This window comes from Hylobates moloch, unplaced genomic scaffold, assembly GCF_009828535.3.
Source record: "Hylobates moloch isolate HMO894 unplaced genomic scaffold, HMol_V3 SCAFFOLD_17, whole genome shotgun sequence".
In the NCBI taxonomy this organism is placed as follows: domain Eukaryota; kingdom Metazoa; phylum Chordata; class Mammalia; order Primates; family Hylobatidae; genus Hylobates; species Hylobates moloch.
In genome coordinates, this window is record NW_026652292.1 from 21,462,179 (window position 1) to 21,487,987 (window position 25,809).

Sequence of the window (25,809 nt, forward strand, 5' to 3'; positions counted from 1 at the left end):
GACAATACCCAACTTAACCACAGTTAAAGGAACACCAACCCTCCCAGATGAGAATCAGTGCAAGAACTCTGGCAATTCAAACAGACACAGTGTCCCCTCAGAAGACCCAGGCCTGCGGAGGGACGTGAGGAGCAGCTCCGACTTCCGACTCAGTGGCAAACACCGGAGTTGGGGAAAACCAACTAATAAAACCCTTGAAACTGCGCCTGCGCGCTGGAGGATTCCAGATGGTTACACGCAATCCCCTCGGGGAGGCGAGGGACCTTCCCCAGTGGCGGGAAGAGCCAGGCCCCTCCCCCACCTCCTGAGCCCAAAACCGGGTTGTGCCCATGACTGACAGGCAAGGCTCCGCCCTACTCCCCGCCCATTTAGCACCTCCTGACTGCCGAATGGCAGGCTCGCCTTGGTCTCAGTGCTGATTGGCTGGCAGCTCTACAGCCTGGCACTTCGCCCTCCACCACATCTCACCTCCTGAGGGACTCTGAGAGGACGCCCGGCCAGGGGGAACACCGAGGCAGGAGAGCACGGGAGACTGTGAAGAGCATGGGGAGCCTTTGTCGTGCAGCGTGAAACCCTTGTAAACCCTCATCCCGAGACTTTAAAATTTTAGCCTGGGAGACCCCAGATCCCCTCACCCCGGGAAGCTCCAAATCCTCTCAGCCACAAGAGACCCCAAATCCTGCCACCTTGAGGGACTTAAAATCCCCTCAGCATGAAACTCCCAAAGTACCTCAGCTTCAGAGACTCCAAATCACTTCACCCAGAGGAACACCGAATCTCCTAACGCTTAGATCACCAAATATTCTGAGCCTGAGGAGCCGCAATTCCCCTAACCCTAAGCCACCCCAAATCCCTCAGCCTGAGGAACCCTAAATATCTCACCCACAGAGAGACCAAATTTCCCCAACCTCAGATAACCTAAATAGCCTGAAAACTCAATCCCTTCAGCTTCAAGGACCAAATAACTTCAGTGTCAAAGACCCTAAAACCCCTTAATGAGAAATCCAAATCTCCTTTACCTGAGACCCAGAATTTCTTCAGCCTCAAAGAGCCCAAATCCTCTCATCCTGAGGAACCCCAAATCCCCTTAACCTGATGAATCTCAAATCCTGTCAACGTGAGCACTCCAAATCTCTTCAGCCTAAAAGACCCCAAATCTCATCCTGAAAAAACCACAGATACTATCAGCCTGAGGGATACCAAAGCTCCTCAGCTCGAGATACCCCAAATTCCCTCAACCTGAGAAGCCCCAATTTCTTCAGTCTTAGACATCTCAGATCCCCTCAGCCTGAGGGACCCCAAATCTCAACCTGAGAGATAGCTTCCCCTTAGAGATGCAGACTGCTTTACCCCTGGATTTTTCTAGAATCCTCAGGTAGAGGTCCCCAAATCCTGTCTATGCAAAATGTTCATTTTGCCTCGCTGAAACAGAACCCTGCTTCTCAGTCTGACCCAAGTCTCAGCAGTCAGGGGGCCTCAAGGTCTCCTTGGGACTCCTCTGGCTCTCACACCTCAGGACTCTCCTCAAACACCGGTACCTACAACCCTCCAGGCACCTGTGCCACCCTTCTCCAAATGAGCCTAGCTGCAGGGGAATTAAAGAACAAAATCCAGCTTACATTAGGTGGTAGCTCATGGCCAGTGGAGGCCTTCCCATCCCATCAGTACCCCCACATCTCCCTGGGGTGCTCGAGACCTCACCAGGAACCCACATCTTCCTGCTCTGAACACCCAGCCAGATGGAGAAGACAGAGCCTGGCTTTGGGTAGTGCTCAGGGCAGTTGCCCCCTCTCACACCTTCTCCTTCCACAGGAGCCTTTGGCCTAGGAGCTGGGAGACTCAGGGCCCTTCCCACACTCAGAATTGGAGCAGGGCCTTCTAGACAGTCCCAGCACCATGAGCCCTGAAAGGCCCCAAGAGGAGAGCCCAGAAGAAGACACAGAGAGAACAGAGCAGAAGCCCACGGTGAGAAGTGCGGGAGGCGAAGCCAGACTCCTAGCAGGAGCTGATCTCTGGAGTGCTGCAGACTCCTGGCCTGTACCCTTGGGGGACCCTGTCTGAATGTGCATGTAATGGGGGCAGCTGGTCCTGGCCAGGACATGGGGGAGAAAAGAACACTAGCATCAGCGACTGCTCTGTATCAGCAGAGAGCTAGGAAAATGCTCAGGGTCTGCTCAGTTAAATGGGACACAATCCGGAGAAGGAGGGAAGATCTTTATGTTTCACAGAGACTCCCAGAGGGCCCAGGCTATGACCTACACACAGGGTAGAGGAAAAGGACCAGCTCGATGTGTACTAGTAAATCACTGATGGAATCTGTTACTTCCTCTAGGTCAAAGATGGCTTCAAAGACATTTCCATATACTTCACCAAGGAAGAATGGGCAGAGATGGGAGACTGGGAGAAAACTCGCTATAGGAATGTGAAAAGGAACTATAATGCACTGATTACTATAGGTAATAGGAAATGCTGGGCACAGACCAGCCTGGGAGACATAAAACAGGTCTTTAGTCCCTGTATTATTTTAGTTCTCAGTTGGTGGCATCTGCCCACAATTCCCTTTTGCGTGGAGACAAATCTGGAGGGAAATTTTGTTCTTTTGCGTCAATGCGGGGCTGAGTGTGGATATTGACCATGCAGAGGTCACATCTTGACCTTGTTCAAGACTCTCCCAGCTCATCAGACTGAGCAGCACTGGCTTTGTGGTGCTTTCCATTGCCACTGCCCTTTGTTCCTCCTCCCAGCTCTTCCATTTTAGAACAAAATTTTTACTTCTTTTCAGGTCTCAGAGCCACTCGACCGGCTTTCATGTGTCACCGAAGGCAGGCCATCAAACTCCAGGTGGATGACACAGAAGATTCTGATGAAGAATGGACACCTAGGCAGCAAGGTAAGAGGGAAAGGAAGGAGGATTTTTTTTTTTTTTTGAGGTGGAGTTTTGTTCTTGTTGCCCAGGCTGGGGTGCAATGGCATGATCTTGGCTCACTGCAACCTCCACCTCCCAGGTTCAAGTGATTCTCCTGCCTCAGCCTCCCAAGTAACTGGGATTACAGGCATCCACCACCACGCCCAGCTGATTTTTTGTAATTTTTTTTAGTAGAGATGGGGTTTCTCCGTGTTGGTCAAACTGGTCTCGAACTTCTGACCCCAGGTGATCTACCCATCTTGGCCTTCCAAGGTGCTGGGATTACAGCCATGAGCCACCACGCCCGGCCTATTTTTATTTTTATTTTTTGAGACAGAGTCTCGCTCTGTCATCCAGGCTAGAGTACAGTGGTGCAATCTCGGCTCACTGCAGCCTCTGCATTCCAGGTTAAACAATTCTCCCACCTCAGCTTCTCGAGTAGCTGGGACTACAGATGTGCACCACCATGCCCAGCTAATTTTTGTATTTTTTGTAGAGATGGGGTTTCACCATGTTGGCCAGGCTGGTCTCGAATTCCCGGCCTCAAGTGATCCGCCTGCCTTGGCCTCCCAAAGTGCTGGGATGATGATGATGATGATGATGATTGTTATTATTATTACAGACAAGGTCTCACTCTGTCACCCAGGCTGGAGTGCAGTGGCACAATCATAACTCGCTGCAGCCTCAAACTCCTGGACTTAAACCATCCTCCCACCTCAGCTTCCCAAAGTGCTAGAATTACAGGCATGAGGCACCGTGCATAGCCCCCAGGAAGATTTAGAAGTGACCTCCTGGCCAGGCACGGTGGCTCACACCTGTAATTCCAGCACTTTGGTAGGCCAAGGCGGGCATATCACTTGAGGTCTGGAATTTGAGACAAGCCTGGCCAACATGGTGAAACCCTGTCTCCACTAAAAATACAAAAACAAAAAAAGCAAACAAAAAAATTTAGCAGGGTGTGGTGGTGGGTGCCTATAATCCCAGCTACTCAGGAGGCTGAGGCTGGGGAATAGCTTGAACCTGTGAGGCAGAGGTGGCAGTGTGCCAAAATTGTGCCACCACCCTCCAGCGTGGGCAACAGAATGAGAAGACTCCGTCTCGGGGCGGGGAAAAATAGTGACCTGAAACCAGCCCGGGTTTAGGTCGCAACTACATTTCAGAATTTAACAAAGGAAAAAGAATCTTCCCTCAAAAGCATAAATGTTCAACAAACAAGCAAAATGCAAGACAGTATATACAGTAAGAGGTTATTCATATAACGTTGTTTGTTTGTTTGTTTGTTTTTGTTTTTGTTTTTGAGATAGTCTCACTCTGTTGCCCAGGCTGGAGTGCAGTGGCACAATATCAGCTCACTGCAACCTCCACCTCCCAAGTTCAAGCCATTTTCCTGCCTCAGTTTCCTGAATAGCTGGGACTACAGGCACACGCCACTGTGCCAGGCTAATTTCTGTATTTTTGGTGGAGATAGGGTTTTGCCATGTTAGCCAGGCTGGTCTTGAACTCCTTACCCACCTCAGTCCACCCGCCTTGGTCTCCCAAAGTGCTGGAATTACAGACATGAGCCACCATACCTGGCCTCATATAAAGTTTTAAAACTTGTAAAATATATATAGTATTTATAGATACAATAATAAGTGGTAGATGTATAAAATCTAAATGTGAATAAGAGTGCCAAATTCAGAACATTTATCATCATAACAAAAGAAGGAAGGGCTGGCAGGTGGCTTCACTGTGGCTTGGTTAGTTTTTTTGTTTGTTTTTATTTTTGTTTTTAAATTTTGAAATAAACATAAAAAGATCTGAAACAATTGTGGCAGAATGTTGACATTGGACTGAATGGTGTTGGATGTATAGGTTTTCCAGTACCATTCTCCATTGTTTTCTATATGTTTAAAATTTGTCATTCTTTTTTTTTAAAAAAAAATTGTTTTTGCTAAACATTGTTAATACATCATAGAACAATGAAAGCAAACTTAATTAAACTGTAAATCCACAAGAAAGCTTTCTAATACCAATCTCCTAATAGTTTAGTTATTGAGTTAAATTTCTTAGAAGAAGAAATAATATTAAGTAAAGATACATCATTTATGTACATTTAAGCATACTATATGATCCTCTTATACCAAAATGAATCTACTTCTTTGTCTCGATTCTGGAGTGGGTTTGAGAGAGCTGTTTAATTTCCCTGATCTTTCACATATGTCACTGACCAGAGACAGCATCAGGTAAATAAAATAATGCATCATAATTATAAAATAGAAGTGTGAAGCTCATTTCCTCTTCTACTGCTTGGTTAGGAGAGTTTAGAAGTAAAAAGAGTCAACCTGCCCAAACTAGAGAAAGCAACTTGGATTGGGTCTACGATTTCCCCGTCTATGGATTTTAGATTCCTTAGGACCTAAAAATAGTGTAAGAGGTATGAAAAACCAGTGTTTGCTTTTCTGCCAATGTTTTGACATGAAAAGAATGTCTCTTTAGAGGGAATCTGTCTCCCGTGGTTTACCACACATCTATACATTTTTATCTGAACTCAGTTAAAATCCCCAATTTAAGTCAATTTATTTTTTATTGTGATAAGAAATCATATAACATATATTTACTCTTCTAACAATTTTTAAGTTTAGAGCTTTATTAATTATATGCACATTGTTGTGAAATAGATCCCTAGAACTTTTTATCTTGCATGACTAAAACCCTATACCCATTAAACAGTAACACCCCATTTCCTCCTCCCTGCAGCTCCTGGCAACTGCAATTCTGTTTCTATAAATTTGATGACTTTAGATACCTCATATACGTGGAATCAGCCATGAAATATTTGTCTTTTTGTGACTGGCTTATTTAATCACTTAGCATAATGTCCCCAAGATTCACCCATGTCATAGCATGTGACAAGATTTTCTTCTTTTTTAAGGCTGAATAATATTCCACTCCATGTATATACCACATTTTAAAAATCCATTCGTCAATGGATATTAGGTTGCTTCACCTCTTGTCTATTGTGAATAATGCTGTAATAACTATCAGTGTGCAAATATCTCTTTGAGATCCTGTTTTTAATTCTTTTTAATATATTGTATACCCAGAAGTGGAATTTCTGGATCATAAGGTAGTCTGGTTTTAATTTTTTGTGGAAGTGCTATACTGTATTTTACAGTGTCTGCACCATTTTACATTCCCACTACTATGGTTTGAATGTGTGGAATTTCATGTATTGGAAACTTAATTGCCATTGTAACAGTATTAAGAGGTGGAGCCTTTAAGAGGTGAATTAGGTAATGATAGCTCCAACCTCATGAATGGATTAATGCCACTATCACCAGGAGTGGGTTAGTTATTGCAGGAGTGGGTTCCTGATGAAAAGGATGAGTTGGGCCCTTCCCTGTCTTTCTCTCTGTCTCACATGCACAGTTACCCTTCCACCATGTCATGATGCAGCTTGAAGCCCCTTGCAAGATGCAAGTGCATGCTCTTCAACTTCCCAGCCTCCAGAACCACAAGCCAAATAATTCTTCTCCTTATAAATTACCCACTCTGGGCCAGGCATGGTGGTTCATGCCTGTAATCCTAGCACTTTGGTAGGTTGAGGCAGGCGGATCATGAGGTCAGGAGTTTGAGACCAGCCTGGCCAGCTTGGTGAAATCCTATCTCTACTAAAAATACAAAATTAGCTGGGCATGGTGGTGTGCACCTATAATCCCAGCTACTTGGTAGGCTGAAGTAGAAGAATCACTTGAACCCGGGAGGCAGAGGTTGCAGTGAGCCGAGATCACACCACTGTACTGCAGCCTGGGCAACAGAACGAGACGCCGTGTCAAAAAAACAAAAAACCACACACACACATAAATTACCCACTCTGTTACATTCTAGGAAAGCAGCAGAAAACAGACTAAGACACCTACCAACAATGAGCAAGTGTTCTAAATTTCTCCGCATCTTCGCCAACACTTGCTATTTTCTGTTTTTTTGACAGAGGCTATCATAACAGGATAAGGTGATATCTCGCTGTGGTTTTAATTTTCACTTCCCTGATGATTAGTGATGTTAAGCATATTTTCGTATGCTTCTTAGCCATTTATGTATCTTCTTTTGAGAAATGTCTATTCAAGTTTTTTGCCCATTGTATTAGTCAGCCCAGGCTGCACAAGAAAATACCACACACTGGGTGGTTTAAGCAACAGAAATTTATTTTCTGACATTTCTGAAACCTGGAAGTAAAAAATCAGAGTGCCAGCATGGTTGGGTTCTGTTGAGGGCTCTCTTCCTGACTTGTGGGCAGCCTCCATCTCACCGTGTATTTACATGAATTATTTGTGTTCCCACATCAGAAAGGAGAAGGAATTTCTTCCTCTTCTTATAAAAGCAATAATATCTACTAGAAGATTTTTTTTTTTAGACAGCCTCACTCTGTTGCCCCAGGCTGGAGTTCAGTGGTGCGATCTCAGCTCACTGCAAACTCTACCTCCTGGGTTCAAGCAATTCTCCTGACTCAGTCCCCCACGTAGCTGGGACTACAGCAGCACACCAGCTAATTTTTGTATTTTCAGTAGAGGTGGGGTTTTACCATGTTGACCAGGCTGGTTTCAAACTCCTGGCCTCAAATGATCTGCCCACCTCCTCGGCCTCCCAAAGTGCTGGGATTCTAGGCATGAGCCACTGCACCTGGCCAAAAGCACTAATGTCATTCTAAGGGTCCCACCCTCATGACATCACCTATCCCTAATTACCTACCAGTGGCTCCATCTTTAAATACCATCATATTGAGGTATTAAGTATGCTTCAGCATATGAATTTGGGGGAAACAAAATTCAGTCCATAGCACTCATTATTTAAGTATTTTTGTTGTTGTTGTTGTATTATAGGAGTTCTTCATATATTCTGAACATTAACTCTTTTTTTTTTTTTTTTTTTGAGACAGAGTTTTGCTCTTGTCGCCCAGGCTGGAGTGCAATGGCATGATCTCAGCTCACTGCAACCTCCACCTCCCAGGTTCCAGCGATTATTCCACCTCAGCCTCCCGAGTAGCTGGGATTACAGGCACACACCACCACGCCCAGCTAATTTTTTGTATTTTTAGTAGAGACAGGGTTTCACCATGTTGGCCAGGCTGGTCATGAGCTCCTGACCTCAAGTGATCCACCTGCCTTGGCCTCCCAAAGTGCTGGCATTACAGCCATCAGCCACAGCACCTGGCCTGGATATTAACTCTTTATCTTCTTTTTTTGAGTCAGAGGTCTCACTATGTTGCCCTGGCTGGTCTCGAACTCCTGGGTTCAAGTTACCCTCCCACCTCAGCCTCTGAATAGCTGAACTATAGTCATGTGCCACTGCACTCAGCAATGTTAACCCTTTATCAAATGTATGGTTTGCATATATTTTCTTCCACTCTGTAGGATGCCTTCCCACTCTGTTGAATGTTTTCTTTGCTACACAGAAGGTTTTAAGTTTGATGTAGTCCTATTTGTCTATTTTTGCTTTTATTGCTTATGCTTTTGGTGTCATATACAAGAAGTTACTGTTCATTTCAATGTCATAAGCTTTTCCTCTGTGTTTTCTTCTTGAGGTTCTGTACTTATAGGTCTTACATTTTAGTCTTTAATCTATTTTGAGTTAATTTTTATATTAGATATGTGGTAAGAGTCTGTCTTCTCTTTTGCATATGTATATCCAATTTTCCCAACACCATTTCTTGCAGACTGTCCTTTCCTCCATTGTGTAGTCTTGACATCCTTGCTGAATATCATTTGACTGTATACACAGGGTTTATTTCTGGCCTCTCTATTCTGTTCCGTTCATCTATATGTCTGTCTTTATACCAGTACCACACTTTTCTTATTACTGTAGCTTTGTAATATGCTTGGAAATCAGGAAGTGTGAGGCCTTTAACTTTATTCTTCTTTTTCAAGATTGTTTCGGCTATTCTGGGTCCTTAGAGATTCTATATGAATTTTTGGATATTTTTCCATTTCTGAAAATAATGGCATTGGCATTTTGATAGAGATGGCATTGAATCTATAGATCATTTTGATAGTATGAACATGTTAACAATATTAAGTCTTCAAATCCATGAACACAGGATGTCCTTCCATTTATTTGTGTCTCCTTAAATTTCTGTCGGCACCGTTTTGTAGCTTTTAGTGTTCAAGTTTTTTGCCTCCTTGATTAAGTTTATTTGTAATTATTCTATTCTTTTTGATGCTATTGTGGTTGGGATATTTTTCTTAATTTCCTTTGTGGATTGCTCATTGTTACTAAATAGAAACACAACTGATTTGGGGTGTTGGTTTTGTATGGTGAATTCATGTATTCTTTTTTTTTTTTTTTTTTTTAAACAGAGTCTGGCTCTGTTGCCCAGGCTGGAGTGCAGTGGCATGATATCGGCTCACTGCAAGCTCCACTTCCCTGGTTCACGCCATTCTCCTGCCTCAGCCTCCCGAGTAGCTGGGACTACAGGTGCCCACCACCACGCCTGTCTAATTGTTTGTATTTTTAGTAGAGACGGGGTTTCACCGTGTTAGCCAGGATGGTCTCGATCTCCTGACCTCGTGATCTGCACACCTCAGCCTCCCAAAGTGCTGAGATTACAGGCGTGAGCCACCATGCCAGGCCCGAATTCATGTATTACTTCTAACAATTTTTTGGTAAAAATCTTTATAGTTTTCTTTTTTTTTTTTTTTAAGATGGGGTCTCGCTCTGTGGCCCAGGCTGGAGTGCAGTGGCACGATCTCGGTTCATTGCAACCTCTGCCTCCCAGATTCAAGCAATTCTCCTGCCTCAGCCTCCCGAGTAGCTGGGACTACAGGCACCCACCACCACGCCTGTAATCCTAGCACTTTGGGAGGCCAAGATGGGCAGATCACGAGGTCAGGAGATCAAGACCATCCTGACTAACATGGTGAAACCCTGTCTCTACTAAAAATAAAAAATAAAAAAATTTAAAAAATTAGCCGGGCATGGTGGTGGGCGCCTCTAGTCCCAGCTACTCAGGAGGCTGAGGCAGGAGAATGGCGTGAACCCGTGAGGCAGAGCTTGCAGTGAGCCAAGATTGCGCCACTGCACTCCAGCCTGGGTGACAGAGCGAGACTCCATCTCAAAAAAAAAAGGGGGGGGGTTTTCTTATATGACCTTTTTATGTTAAAGTGATTTCCTTCTATTCCTAGTTTGTTCAGTGTGTTTGTCATGAAAGGTCAATTTACATTTTAAAAATTAATGTAATAGATACCTTATTAGGTATACCTTAATAGATAGGATGAAACAAAGATGAAGTTTTATCTATTTTTTTAAATCTTAAGAAAATTAGCAATGCCTCTAATAGAAACATAGGCCTTAATGATACTTCAGAAAACATTTCCAAATCTCCCTTGGATAATAGTTGGAATCATCACTCTCTGATTCAGAATTCTCTGTCTCTAAGGAGAAACTCCAGAGTTAGGCCGGGCATGGTGGCTCACGTCTGTAATCTCAGCACTTTGGGAGGCGGAGGCAGGTGGATCACCTGAGGTCAGGAGTTCGAGACCAGCATCGCCAACGTGGAGAAACGCCGTCTCTACTAAAAATACAAAAATTAGCTGGGTGTGGTGGCGCACACCTGTAGTTACCAACAACTTGCAAGGCTGAGGCAGGAGAATCGCTTGAATCCGGGAGAGGGAGGTTGCAGTAAGTGGAGATTGTGCCACTGCACTCCAGCCTGGGCAACAGAGGGAGACTGCGTCTCAAAAATAAAAAAATAAAAGAGAGAATCTCTAGCGTTTGGAAACATTTACCAACCAAACCACTGATTTCTCATCACCTTTTAGTCAAACCTCCTTGGATGGCCTTAAGAGTGGAACAGCGTAAACACCAGAAGGTAAGTATTTCCCAAATCCTATTGACAAGAAACCTTCTTCATGGATCCAAACACAGGTAAGAGAAGGAGAATGTACAGACTATCATAGGAACTACTGCCTTCTTTTCCTGATCTTTTTAATACAGTGTCTGACGTCATCATTATTTTAAGAGTTAATAAGAACAACAATAATCGCTACCACGGTGTTGTTTTCTCAGTATTTTCAGACTTTATTTTAAGCATTTTACATGAATAAATTTTACATATAGTTCCTATTCAACTTTATATATAGTACCTATTAAGTAGATGCTGTAACTATAGCCATTTTACAGATGAGAAAACTGGGGTATAAAAATATTCAGTTATATCCCTGGGATCACATTCAGTGTTGGTGCAGTCTAATCCAAAACTCCTCTAAAGCACTTACAAGACCATTAACACAAGATCATTAAAAGTTTCATAGTTTTATAAAGTTTATGCTATCTTACCCGTATGTGTTACATCATTCGTCCAACTGACTTTTCAACCTCAGTTTTTCTCTGTTATGGTAAAGTGAGATTTGCACTAAAACACTCTGATTAAGGGAAGCTTCCAAGTAAATAGTTCATACTTTGTTTGGTCCCAGAAGGAGATAGGGTCCCTACCCTCATAAGGGACCCATTCTGATCAGAGGAAGCAGCTTCCAGCCCTGAGGAGTTTCAGGTTTGAAGACTGAGAAACAACAAATAAGAAAATGGTTTAGGACTTCATACAGGTTACATCTTATTAAGTAAAAATATATTCTTCTGGAATCGATTTCAAATGCTCATTCCTATAGAAGGCAGTAACAGCTTCTTCCTCTGGGCTCCAATTAGGGAACTGTCATGTTGTTTGGAATTATTTGTTTAGCCTGCCTGCTGCTTCTTCATTGTGAGCTCTTCAGGAGTCTGGTCCATATCTGATTCTTCTCAGAACTCCCAAGCCCAGCTCAGGGCCTCTGAGAGCGTCCTTAGTATTTTCTGAATGACTGATTCCAAGTTTATGAATTAAACTATAAGTAACAGGGTCAAGGAATGCTGAAAATATCTTTGAGTTAGATTTCAACTGTAGAGATGTTATCAGGACTATGAGATAATTTTCATTTGTTTGTTATTTTTCTGGGTGGTGGGGGTGTGATTTGAGACAGGGTCTGGCTCTTTTGCCCAGCCTGGAGTGCAGTGACTCAATCTCGGCTTACTGCAGCCTCCATCTCCTAGGTTAGTGTGATCCTCCTGCCTCAGCCTCCTGAGTAGCTGGGACTATAGGCACGCACCACCATGCCTGGCTCATTTTTATGTTTTTTGTAGAGACACGGTTTTGCCATGTGGCTCGGGCTGGCCTCGAACTACTGGGCTCAAGCCATCCTCCCACCTTGGCCTCCCAAAGTGCTGGGGTTACAGATGTGAGCCATGGCACCCAGTCTGTGAGAAAAATTATTTTTTCTTTTCTTTTTTTGAGACAGAGTTTCACTCTTGTCACCCAGGCTGGAGTTCAGTGGCATGATCTTGGCTCACTTTAACCTCCACCTCCTGGGTTCAAGTTGTTCTCCTGCCTCAGCCTCCCAAGTAGCTGGGATTACAGGCGCCCACCACCACATCCAGCTAGTTTTTTGTATTTTTTGTAGAGACGGGGTTGGCCAGACTGGTCTCAAACTCCTGACCTCAGGTGATCCACCTGCCTTGGCCTCCCAAAGTGCTGGGATTACAGGTGTGAGCCACTGCACCTGGTGAGAAAAATTATTAATCTCACATTCCTACTGTATTAAGTAGTTCAAAAAACACTTTGGTGAACATTATTATCTTTCATGTTCACTACAATATTAAGAATTAGTGCCAGGGGCAGTGGCTCACACCTGTAATCCCAGCACTTTGAGAGGTGGAGGTGGGCAGATCACTCGAGGTCATGAGTTCAAGACCAGCCTGGCCAACATGGTGAAACCCCATCTCTACTAAAACTACAAAAATCAGCTGGGCATGGTGGTGGACACCTGTAATCCCAACTACTCGGGAGGCTGAAGCAGGAGAATCGCTTGAACCTGGGAGGTGGAGGCTGCAGTGAGCTGAGGTCGTGCCACTGCACTCCAGCTTAGGCTACAGAGTGAGACTCCCTCTCAAAAAAAAAAAAACAAGAATTAGCATGGTCTGAGTGTGGGGACTCATGCCTATAATCCCAGCACTTTGGGAGGTTGAGGTGGGTGGATCACTTGCGGTGAGTAGTTCGAGACCATCCTGGCCAACCTAGTGAAACTCCGTCTCTAATAAATATACAAAAATTAGCTGGGTGTGGTGGCACATGCCTGTAATCCTACCTTCTCGGGAGGCTGAGGTAGAAGAATCTCTTGAACTTGGGAGCTGGAGGCTGCAGTGAGCTGATATCGTGCCACTGCACTTCAGCCTAGGCAACAGAGTGAGACTCCTTCTCAAAAAAAAACAAACAAAAAAACAAAACAAAACATGTATGCCAATTTCTGGATCAGGAAACTAAAGAGAATTAGCTAACAATACACCCTTATTCAAGCAGATAAGCAGAATTGGTACAGGAAATAACTAATCTAATTCCAAAGCCAAATATTCTTTCCAGGATATGGCAACATGCAACTTTGACGTCACTTTCTTAGTTGTCTAGATATATTTTTGCCAATCATCTCTTTGTTCTGTTCCCAATCTTACTGCTCTATTACCTCATTTTCCAGATGTGCTTTGTCCCTCTGTGCTTTTCTACATTTCCCCTTCTATCAAAAGTCTACTAGTTTATGGAAGATCCCCTGCTTCTCTTTGTAAGCCCTTAGCCCCTTCTTTTACAGATCTTGTTGATTCTCCAGCTAGTCTTCCCAAGTATTCCTCCTCCTTCCCTTTAACTTACATAGAACATTTTAGAGAAAGTTGAAGGAAAGAGCCTTAAGACATGGGTTAGAGTCCCAGATTCACTACTCACTTAGACCTTCTCTTTTCCCTCTAGTATTTAGACACTCTCGGTATTTTCAAGATTTGAACATTAACTAGAGTCATGCATATGAAAACATGTTGCAAGCCGCAAAGAACTAAAGAAATTCATGTTGTCTTTTAATATGTGACTCTCACATTAAAGGGAATGCCCAAGGCGTCATTCAGTAATGAATCTAGTTTGAAAGAACTGTCAGGAACGGCAAATTTACTGAATGCAAGTGGATCAGAGCAGGCTCAGAAACCAGTGTCCCCTCCTGGAGAAGCAAGTACCTCTGGACAGCATTCTAGACTAAAACTGGGTAAGGAAAAATATTTGAAGGGACTTTAGTCCCTCTGTGTCCTCTAGAAAGGTTGATGAGTATAGTCTACCTATGTGGGGTGGACTTTGCATAGGCCTGGGCTTAAGCTGGACTCAATTGTGAGACCAGAAGGTGGATGCAGTATTTTGTTAAAATTATTTATTTATTTGTTCACTGAGACAGAGTCTCACTCTGTTGCCCAGGCTGGAGTGCAGTGGCGCAATCTCGGTTCACTGCAAGCCCTGCCTCCATGAAAATAGATGTTTTCTTGCCTCAGTCACCCGAGTAGCTGGGATTATAGGCATGTGCCACTGTGCCCGGCTGATTTTTGTATTTTTAGTAGAGACAGGGTTTCACCTTGTTGACCAGGCTGGTTTCAGACTCCTGGCCTCAAGAGATCTGCTCACTTCAGCCTCTCAAAATGCTGGGATTACAGGCTTGAGCCACCATGCCCAGCCTCGGATACAGTATTGAATAGCATGTAAGAACATTAACTTTGAAGTCATTCACTTGGATTATAATCCACATAGAAGCATTGGGGCCTTGGGCAAATCTTATAAATTCTCTGAGCTCCTGAATGGTAATTTGTAAAATGAGACCAAGTATATATAGACCAAGTATATTGTTTGAAAGCATTAAATTAAATATAAATGAACTGATACATGCAAGGTGTCCAATAAGTACCTCTCTGATAATAGATATTCTTTTGTGCATTTCTACATTCCTCTTCCATCACATGTCTACTAGATTGTAGAAGATCCCCTATAGAGATCATACTTTATCTTAGTGTTGTATGTCCAGGCCCTTGTTCAATGCCTAAGATGTAATGTGACCTCAAGAAATATTTTCCAAATGAATAAATGCACGAATGAACCATTTTGTAAGTAGAAATGTTGAAAGATTAATGGTATAATGAGAACAGCCAGAAACTAAAATTAAATAGGCATCTGCAGTCATTGTGGGTGTGGGGTCTAAGTCTCTCTGAAGCAGTAGTTAAAGAGGGGGACACTAGAGTATGTAGAAAGGTAGATGCTAATTTGATGGTAGGAGATTTCACATTTTCTTATGAAACAGGGATGAACACCCCAGACTCCCAATTTTACCCATCTACTCTTCTCCAACCTAGAACTCAGGAGGAAGAAGACTGAAGGAAAGATGTATAGCCTGCGAGAAAGAAAGGGTCATGCATACAAAGAGGTCAGCGAGCCGCAGGATGATGATTACCTCTGTAAGTGACACTTCTGACCACTCACACAGCTTGCTGTTATGTCCTGGTACAATAATTTCATCATTTGGCCCACAAATCATTCCCTTACTCTAATGAATTAGAGTACAGGATTGGGGCTAAATAATGTGAATGCCAAGCTCTTTCTGAAGCTCTTATATCAAGGAACATGCATTACAACTTTCCTAATCTCTGCTTCCCTCACTTCCAGATTGTGAGATGTGTCAGAACTTCTTCATTGACAGCTGTGCTGCCCATGGGCCCCCTACATTTGTAAAGGACAGTGCAGTGGGCAAGGGGCATCCCAACCGTTCAGCCCTCAGTCTGCCCCCAGGGCTGAGAATTGGGCCATCAGGCATCCCTCAGGCTGGGCTTGGAGTATGGAATGAGGCATCTGATCTGCCACTGGGTCTGCACTTTGGCCCCTATGAGGGCCGAATTACAGAAGACGAAGAGGCAGCCAACAATGGATACTCCTGGCTGGTAAGAAGAACCTGCCGTTTCCCCTGTTCTGTCTTCCCACATCCCTTCTGTGCCTTTGGTGGGACATAATCTTCTACATGTTAGGATATAGGTAGGGATAACATGGTTAGCTCTGTGTACTCAAGGGTCTTTGCGTGAACATGGAACTCCTATTTAGAGATCAGAGGTTACATGGGAGCAGAGTGGTACAAAGACAAAGAAGTGCATCCTCCCTTGTGGAGCTTCTGCTCTGATTGGACAAACCAACTCAGATGTGTAGATGATGACTAAGGTGCATACCATGTGGTCTCAATTGGCAATTGAAGCTATGCAGGCCCAAAGGCCATTGATGACAGTGGAGTAAAATAATTCTTCTGATTTTTACCCTCCAAAAAGCCTTTACCTTATTTTTCTGAAACTCAGATCACCAAGGGGAGAAACTGCTATGAGTATGTGGATGGAAAAGATAAATCCTGGGCCAACTGGATGAGGTAAGGCCAGTAGCTCTCTGAGTTTCAGAGAGAACCTTCATCTCTCACAAAGCCAGATTTCCTTCCTTATCATTATCCCTCCCTCAATGATTTTCACATTCCCTATTTCTATTTTTCTCCATACAATGCTTTTTTATACCATCAACATTTAGAAATAAAAAATAAAATATAGATACTATGATTTATTGGTATCAAAACATAAATATGTATGCTAGACAAAATTGAGGCACCAAGATAAACCTTGAGAAGCCTAGATTCATGGGGGACACTGAATTCTGCTTTAATTTATGTAATCCATGTTTATTAAGCACTTTGTATGTTCCAGGTTAGGAAGTGAAGTTCACTACTTGAACAGAAGTGAGCTGCAGGATGACTCAGCCCCTTTCCACAATGGGCTCTTGTTCTATCAGAGAATAGAAAAATGAATCAACTATTACTGTTCTGTGTTATTGGGCCAAGAGAAAGAGACTTCTAAGTTTCTCTGGGAATCTGGGGAAGTCAGGTGAATGGCACCTGAGTGAACTGTAGGGTGATTAGAGGAAGGCCTGTCAAAGAAAGATGGACTTGGGCTGAGTGTAGAATGATGTGCACTAATCTAGAAGCAGAGTACATGATCAAGAACCAAGTTCTGTGGTATAAAACAGAATTAATTTAGAGTTTAGAGAAGCTAGAAGTCAATGTGTTTTATGGCCAGTCAAGGTGGAGGTAAGTCTGGAGTTGGGCTTTGAAAAAATGGTTGATTAGGCATGGCAGGGAAGCATTCTAGGCAGGATGAGCACTGTAGTCAGAAGTGCAAGTTCATATGACATTGTGAAAGAGATTTAGGAATGAGCAGAAGGTTCCCGGAGGAGTGGTCAGCACTAGACCACAGAGGCCTAGACTAGCAGATGATGGGCCAGACCTGGATCTGACAGATACTGAGAACTCACTGCCTCTTTTCTTTCCCTTTGCCTGCCTTGACTCCAGGTATGTGAACTGTGCCCGGGATGATGAAGAGCAGAACCTGGTGGCCTTCCAGTACCACAGGCAGATCTTCTATAGAACCTGCCGAGTCATTAGGCCAGGCTGTGAACTGCTGGTCTGGTATGGGGATGAATACGGCCAGGAACTGGGCATCAAGTGGGGAAGCAAGTGGAAGAAAGAGCTCATGGCAGGGAGAGGTAGGCATCACCATTACTCTTTTAAAAGGACAGGAAAGAAAGAATTATCCTAGAGAATTTTCATGGTTTAACTCTTAAGTACAGTAAAATGCCATCTAAAGTCAGTAAGATTTCAGATCAGTGGCTTCCAAAATTAAAGATTCATGTTATATACCTTTGCCTCTTTGGAACAATTTTTATATTTTTAAATCTTTGTTCTGATTTTATATTCTAAGTACTTCATGCACAAAGTATATAACAGCATATAGTGCTGAAAGACTTAAAGACAAAAATCAAGTTCTCAAACACCTACCAGCTCTCCCAACAAGGTAGTTTCTTCTGGCATTTCCTTGATATTTCTTAATTGATATGCATGTGTTGTTATTCATTCATTAATTACCTCAATTAGCTGTCATGTGAATTCCTACTCAGTGCCAGACCATGGTGCAGGAAGTGTTAATACAGATTGATCAAGACAATCAGAAAAACTGCCTTGACATGTGTATTAGGGAACCATATGATTACATACAGACATATGTGTAATATCAGACAGTGATTAGTGCTTTGAAGAAAATGAATTCAGAAAGAATACCTGGGGATCAGTGTGAGGTGAGAGTAGAGTGTTGCAGGGGATTGTCAGGGAAGATTTCTTTTAGGAGACAGCATTTGAGAAGTGCAAGTGCCTGTGGGCCAAGGGTTCCAGACACCGGGTGCAGCTAGTGCAATGGTCCTAAGGCCAGAAAGAGTTCAGCTTTGGTTCATTTTTGGAAAATAGGCTGCAGTGGGTCATCCCCTCATAGCTGCTCCAGTTTCCAGACGAGAGAGAATGGTGGGCAGGATGAAGATGGGGAGCACGGAGGTAAGTCTGAGTAGGGATATATTTTGAAACAAGACTTCCTATTGTATTTGAAATGGGCTCAGACTGAATGAAATATCTCAAACATGAATACTTGATGGGCAGCCTGAGAGAGAACATATTCTCATTTTATGATTTGTGGAATCTGAAATGGAATCCATGCACCTAGTTGGGGTAGCAGGACCCAGAGTCCTTTGGTCAGTGGGACCTGGACCACTCTGTGTTGGCCAACCTGAATCCCACTTCCTGATGGAGAACCAGGCACATAACAGTCCTCAATTAAATATGTTCTTTTGAATGAGGAGACTCAAATTCAGATTTGCTCACACATCTTCTCTTTAACCATATTTGTGATCTCCAGCCTGAGTGCTCCTAATAGATCCTTTTCCCCTCTTAGGAAGTCACTAAGGACAATCTCACCTAAGTCATCAAGAGTGTTATTTCTCAATAGAATAAAATAGCTGAAGACCACATGTCAGCAAAAGTGCCCAGGGACCAGGCAGGGAGGATGTGGCAGAGGGTGATCAGGAAGGCTTTATAGGACTTGGAAGATACCTGCAGTGTGGGGGAAGGTCACTGCAGTTCCATCTATGTAAGGAATGACACTGCCCCTGATTCTGCTTGAGGTTACCTAGTCTGGCTGATATGTAGAAAAGGCCCAAGATGTGGGATTTCTGGATTTTTTAAGATGCAGTGAATAAAAGTGGAATGGAAAAATGGACTCTAAAGGTCCATCCAGCACTTGGTGGGAGACAGCTTGCATTGTTAACATATGAAGAATGATTGGTTCTTCATTTGATCTTCATACCTTCATATGTGGTAAGGCCTGAACAAAACATCTACGCTGACCAAAAACTTCCTCTTTCAGAACCAAAGGCAGAGATCCATCAGTGTCCCTCATGCTGTCTGGCCTTTTCAAGTCAGAAATTTCTTAGTCAACATGTGGCACGCCATCACTCCTCTCAGAGCTTCCCAGGACCATTTGCAAGAAAATTCCTCCAACCAGAGAATCCCTGCCCAGGGGATCAGAATCAGGAGCAGCAATATTCTGATCCACGCAGCTGTAATGACAAAACCAAAGGTCAAGAGATCAAAGAAAGGTTCAAACTCTTGAATAAAAGGACATGGCAGAGGGAGATTTCAAGGGCCTTTTCTAGCCCACCCAAAGGACAAATGGGGAGCTGTAGGGTGGGAAAAAGAATAATGGAAGAAGAGTCCAGAACAGGCCAGAAAGTGAATCCAGGGAACACAGGCAAATTATTCGTGGGGGTAGGAATCTCAAGAATTGCAGAAGTCAAGTATGGAGAGTGTGGGCAAGGTTTCAGTGATAAATCAGATGTTGTTACACACCAAAGGGCAGACACAGGGGAGAAACCCTACGTCTGCAGGGAGTGTGGGCGGGGCTTTAACTATAAGTCACACCTCCTCAGTCACCAGAGGACACACACAGGGGAGAAGCCCTACCTCTGCAGGGAGTGTGGGCGGGGCTTTAGCCAAAAGTCACACCTCCTCAGACACCAGAGGACACACACAGGGGAGAAGCCCTACGTCTGCAGGGAGTGTGGGCGGGGCTTTAGCGTTAAGTCAAGCCTCCTTAGACACCAGAGGACACACACAGGGGAGAAGCCCTACGTCTGCAGGGAGTGTGGGCGGGGCTTTAGCGATAAGTCAAGCCTCCTCAGTCACCAGAGGACACACACAGGGGAGAAGCCCTAGTCTGCAGGAAGGATGAGTAAGTCATTAGTAATAAAACCTTATCTCAATAGACACAAGAAGACAAATGTGGTCACCACACACTTGCACACCGCAGCTGTGAGGTGGCTTCAGCGAAAGTCTGCTGACCCTTTATATTCCCCGAGAGTATAAAGAGATCGGAAATAACTAATTAAACAAATCCGCCACTTTCATGACTAGAGATGAGGAAGAACAGGGGATAGTTCTGTAAGTGTTTGGGGGACGTCAGCATGGGTGGTTCTTTCCCGCACTGATCCCCTCCATTTTTTGTTTGTTTTTTGCCTCCTGTTCTAATAAATTTTGTCTCCATACAAATCTGAACCCCAAGTGTGTACCTCATTCTTCCCTTATCATTGAAGGCAAGAAGAGTCCAGAAGGGCCATAGAAAACTCATGTGTTCAGCTCAAGTCTCCACAGGAATTCAACCCCCAGAAAGACATAAACTTGGAGTCTGTCTGATTTAATTATTGGAGAATCGATTCCCAAGTCCAGGAAGAGAAATGTAAGATTCTAGAGAGTCTCAGCAGGAAAGGGAGTTCCCTGGTCTCCTGGGAAGTGTGGCCTCTTCTCCTAATGGACCCCTCTCCTCTGCTGCCATACTCCCCCTTGGCTCTCCAGTCTCCTGTCCTGATCTCCTCCAGTCTCTGTAGCCCAAGACGTGAAAGCCAGACAAGAACACGCGTGTGTGTATGTATGTGTTCGGGTGTGGGGTTATGTGCCCTCCGTGTATGTAACTGTGTGAGTGTGGGGGGTTTCAAGGGTGTGTTAGGAACAACGCTCAAAATCCTAAGGAAATTGAATACTCAAACAAAGGATTCTTAGCAAAGCAATTTTACTTCTGTGCAGAGGGGTACCTCCTTGGCCAGTCGCCATGAGAGCACACCTGAACAAAGAGGCAGGAAAGCCTTTATTCCTGACGCAAGTCCTGCCCCTGTACCTTTTTCCATTGGCTGGGGTCGGGTCGTACAATCTAAACTAATCCCAGTTGGCTGAAGATTTGATTTTTTTAGATAAGGTGGGCAAGTAAAAAAAAAAATGGAGACAAAGGGGAAGGGGTGTCTGTAATGAGCTAGGAAGTTAGTCCTCTTTCCAAATAAGGAAAAGAATGTGAGCTGGTACTGATAACGCCTAGTACTGTGGCATGCCTGAGCATCTAACAAAGGCAAAAAGGAAAACAGAAGAAAAAGGAGAAAGGAGGGGGGGTACTACGAATTAAAGAATAAAAGATTGATCAGATTATTTGAAGAGAAACCTCATCATATCCCACAGGTGTGTGTGTATGTGTGTGTATCTGCACACGTATGTGCATGTACTTGTGTGTGCATGTGTGTGTCCAGTTGAGGGCACCAATCAGAGAAGGAATGCCCCTGCTTCCAGGGGAATCCTAGATCCTCATTCTCCTTCTACAGAGAAACAAAGATGTAAAAACAAACACCTTACTCTTTTTTAACAAAAGATTATGAAAATAAATAAAGGGATAGATTTTTTTTAAATTAAGATCCACACTCTCTGTCAAGACCCAGCCAAGCTCGAGGAGGGCACACAGACCATCCCTGTAGGCCTAGGAAGAAGCCTTCCTGTCCTCCTGGAAGGGCTTAGGAATCCAGCCTCCCTGGACCTCCCAGCAGACACATGACTGAAATGTGCTGAAGTTTCCCTCAGAAGAAAGCTGAACAGGGGTGGTGCGGAGAAGAAGGAAGTGCCCGATGCATGGGCCATCAGCTTTGCTGCCGTGAAGAAGCTCAGCCTTTGATTCTGAATCTGATTCTTGAGGTGAGAGAAGCGCTCTCAGACCAAAATGTCCCCAGGGCATGTAGAGTCAAGAGGGGAAATGGAGCGCTCAAAATCGAGTCAGTTCCCTGCTTTGAACAATCTAAGTCCCTTTTCTCATTCAGTTAAAGCCAGCAGAATCCTCAGTTGAGACTTGGTAGTAGGGGTATCTGCTAGATGGTACTAGCCATAGGCATTTAATGAGGGGACATTTCTATGAAAATAAACAAAAACAAAGGCTAATAGTTGGAAACTCAGTTTCTGACTCCACAGGGCAGTCAGTGGAGAGGATTTCTAGATGCCTTTAAACAATTGCCCCCAGGCGTACGTGTAGACAGCATGATTGAAGTCCCACACTTATGTCACTCTGGGCCTGATAAAATTTGCACACCTCACATAGCTCAGACTGCTCTATTTTTCTTTTCTTATCTTCTTTTACAATCTAGAACATGTAAAGGATTGTCCTACATATCAGCTAGTTCAGAGACATTTCAAGTGAAGTAGCTTCAGATCTATATTTAACTATCATTATAGTTAGCCTTTTCTGTTCCATTGCAGTGATCTAAGCCATGACTATGTTCCCAGACCAAACCGAGGGTCGGGCGGCTTGTTCTCACAGCCCAATAACGAGATGCAGACGAACTGGGAGAGAAGAGAATTTTTATTTTTGTAACCGGTTACAGGGAGAAGACACACAGCTAACATTCTGAATGGGGAAAAGCTTAAAAGCCTTTCCTCTGAGAAATGAAGTAAGATTAGGATGCCTAATATCACAACAGTTATTCAGCACGGTACTGAAAGTTTTAGACAAAGCAATTAGGCAATATAAATAAATAAATGGCATACATATTGAAAAATAAGAAGTCAAATTATTTCTATTTGCATATGATATAATCTTATATACATAGAAAAGCCTAAAGACTCTACCAAAAAACAACAAAAAAAACCTCTTAAAACTGAGAAATAAATTCAGTAAAATTGCAGGATACAATATCAGTATACACAAATCATCAGTACTCCTATATTCCAATAACAAACTACCAGAAAAATAAATCAAAAAAGTGATCCCATTTATAGTAGCTATGAAAAAAATACTTAGGAATAAATTGAACTGAGGAGGTAAATGAAAATCTCTACAATAAAACTCAAAACCACCAATGAAAAAAATTGAAGAGAACCCCTAAAATAAAAAGGCATATCATGCTTATGAATTGGAAGAATTACATTGTTAAGATAATCATACTACACAAAGCAATCTACAAGGTCAGTGCAATCTCTCTTAAAATACCAATCACATTCCTCACAGAGGTAGAAAAAAATAGCCCTAAAATTTATATGGAATCAAAAAAGACTCAGAATAGACAAAGCAATCCTGAGCAAAACAGCAAAGCAGGAGACATTATACTACCTCACCTCAAAATATATACAAAGCTGTCTTAACCAAAACAGCACGGTATTGGTATACAAACAGATGCACAGACCAATGAAACAGAGTACCCAGAAATAAATTCAGGTATTTAGAGGCAATTGATTTTTGACAGATTTGCCAAAAGTATGCATTGAGAAAAAGATATTCTTCAATAAATTATATGGGCAAAACTAAATATCAATATGCAGAAGAATAAACTAACTTCTTATCTCTCACTGTATACATAAATCAACTCAAAATGAATTAAATATTTAAATTTATGACCTGAAACTATAAAAATACTTCTATGGGGAAATGCTTCAGGACATCAGTCTAGGCAAATATTTCATGCATAAGACTTTGAAAGTGCAAACAACAAAAACACAAATAGACAAATGGGATTATATCAAACTAAAAGCATTCTGCACAGCAAAGGAAGCAGCCAACAGAATGAAGAGACAATCTGCAGAATAGGAGAAGATATTTGTAAATTATTCCTCTGACAAGGGATTTCTGTTCAGAATATACAAGGAACTCAAACAATTCAACATAAAAAAAATTGATTACAAAATGGACAAAGAATATAAATAGACATTTCTCTTAGAAAGACATACAAATGGCCAATAAACAGATGAAGAAAAAATTCAACATCACTAATCATCAGGGAAATGCAAATCGAAATCAAAATGAGATTCTATCTCCCATCCCAGTTAGAATGACTATTAAGACCATGAAAACTAGCAAATGCTGGCAAGGATGTGGAGTAAAGAGGGTTGTTATACATTGTTAGTGGACATAGAAATTAATACATTCATTATAGAAACAGTATAGAGCTTTCTCAAACTAAAAATAGAACTGCTGAAAGACTCAGGTTCCCACTATTTTGTATTTATTCAAAAGAAAAGAAATCAGTATATCAAAGATATGCCTGCACCCTCCATATTTATTGCAGCACTATTCATAATAGCCAAGATATAAAATAAACCTAAATGCCCATCAACAGATAATTGGATAAAGAAAATGTGATTATATATCATCACATTTATATATATAATATAATGAAATTATAATATATATATAATATAATGAAATATTATTGAGCTATAAAAAATGAAATCTTATCATTCCCAGCAACATGGATAAACATGGAGGACACTACGTTAAGTGAAATAAGTCAAGGTACAACAAGATAAATACCACATATTTTCACTTATATGTTGGAGCTAAAAAAATAGCTGAGCTCAGAAGTAGAGAGCAGAAAAAATATTACTAGAAGCTAGAAAGGTCTCAGGGAGAAGAAGATAGAGAGATGTTAGTTAATAGATACAACATTGTAGCTAGATAAGAATACTCTCTAGTGCACCATAGCACTGTAGGGTGTATATAGTTAACAATAATTTTCAAAAAGCTGGAAAAAAGGATGTTGAATCTTCCCAACACAAAGAAATAATAAACATTTGAGATGTATACATTGTATACATGTATTGATTTATCCTTTTGTATTCCATAAATATATACAATTATTAAATGTCAACTAAAAATGAAAGGGAAGAAAAGAAATCTATAAACTTGGAACATCCATAGGGTAGATCTCATCTATATCCTTCATCAATAATCAAGTTTTTTATAGAGCAGAACTCCAGAGAACTTCCTTCATTTCTCTCTACATTTTCGGATTATGCTTTTCTCCTTTTGTTAAAAATCACATCTACGATACTTTAAAAGATGTCCTAAAATAAATTCTTTCTGTATGTTCAATCAAAAAATAAAAGATTTGACTTAATAATAGGTATAAGAGGTAGAGAAAGTTAATAGAAAACAAAGGAAGATTTTTATTAACCTGTTCAACAAATCCATATATTTAAATTAAACATCCTATCTGTAAAGGGGCAGAATATTTAATGACCATCACTTAAATTGATTATCTGTGAAATATTACTTAACTAGCACATTTTCATCAAAAAATTATCTGAGTGAGCATTGTGCTTCTGCCTTAGATATATGACATGATAATTTCCCTTTTATTGTAAGAAATTTTATATACTTTTATACTATCCAACCACCTTCTGCAGAAAAAAAAGATATGTGACTAAAGTCTATACTTTGTCTGATAGCATTATTACCAACTTAAAAGAGTCTGTCTAGTATGAAAATTTTAGAGAGATGAGCTTATTCCTGCAAGAATGGCTATAATGAAAAAAATTAAAAAAAATAAAGGTTGGCATGGATGCAGTGAAAAGGGAACACTTCTAGACTGCTGGTGGGAATATAAACTAGTACAACCACTATGGAAAAGTGTGGAGACTCCTTAAAGAAGAGACTTTCAAATTTGCTTAGTTAAAAATCCTCATTTTAATAGTGAGCAAAAAGAAATCAAGCAAGACTAAATTATTTTCCTTAGCTTCTCATTCACAGAGTTAATATGTACATAGATCTAATTCTCACTCCAATTTTTCCTTTCCTTGTTCACTGTCATTAATTTGCCCTAAATTTTGTAGTGGTTTACAGATGTCAAAGACTGTCTCTGATGTGGGTCCAAAGAGCAAACTAGTCACTGTCTTACGGTACTTTTATTCTGCTGGAGATAGAGAACTGATATATAAATTAATAACTTCTTACAGTGATAATTTCTATGAGAAAAAAATTACTATACTAATGTGAGAAAGCTGAATGAGAGACCTAAGCTGAGGGATATACTTTATAATGGGAGTCAGGATTTGAGGCCAAGCGAC

General features: G+C 42.1%; 1 protein-coding gene across 1 annotated transcript; it reads left to right on the top strand.

The window, feature by feature from the left end:
* The first annotated feature begins 529 nt into the window (after nt 1-529).
* On the top strand, nt 530-19,421 carry PRDM9 (PR/SET domain 9). The gene is given in 12 exon segments (XM_032135728.3): nt 530-577; nt 1,813-1,965; nt 2,333-2,456; nt 2,783-2,890; nt 10,702-10,751; nt 13,836-13,992; nt 15,119-15,220; nt 15,429-15,700; nt 16,103-16,170; nt 17,137-17,238; nt 17,240-17,330; nt 19,034-19,421. Coding segments are annotated over 11 exon segments (1,389 nt in total). The 5' UTR covers nt 530-577; nt 1,813-1,896; the 3' UTR covers nt 19,280-19,421.
* The last annotated feature ends 6,388 nt before the right edge of the window (nt 19,422-25,809 follow it).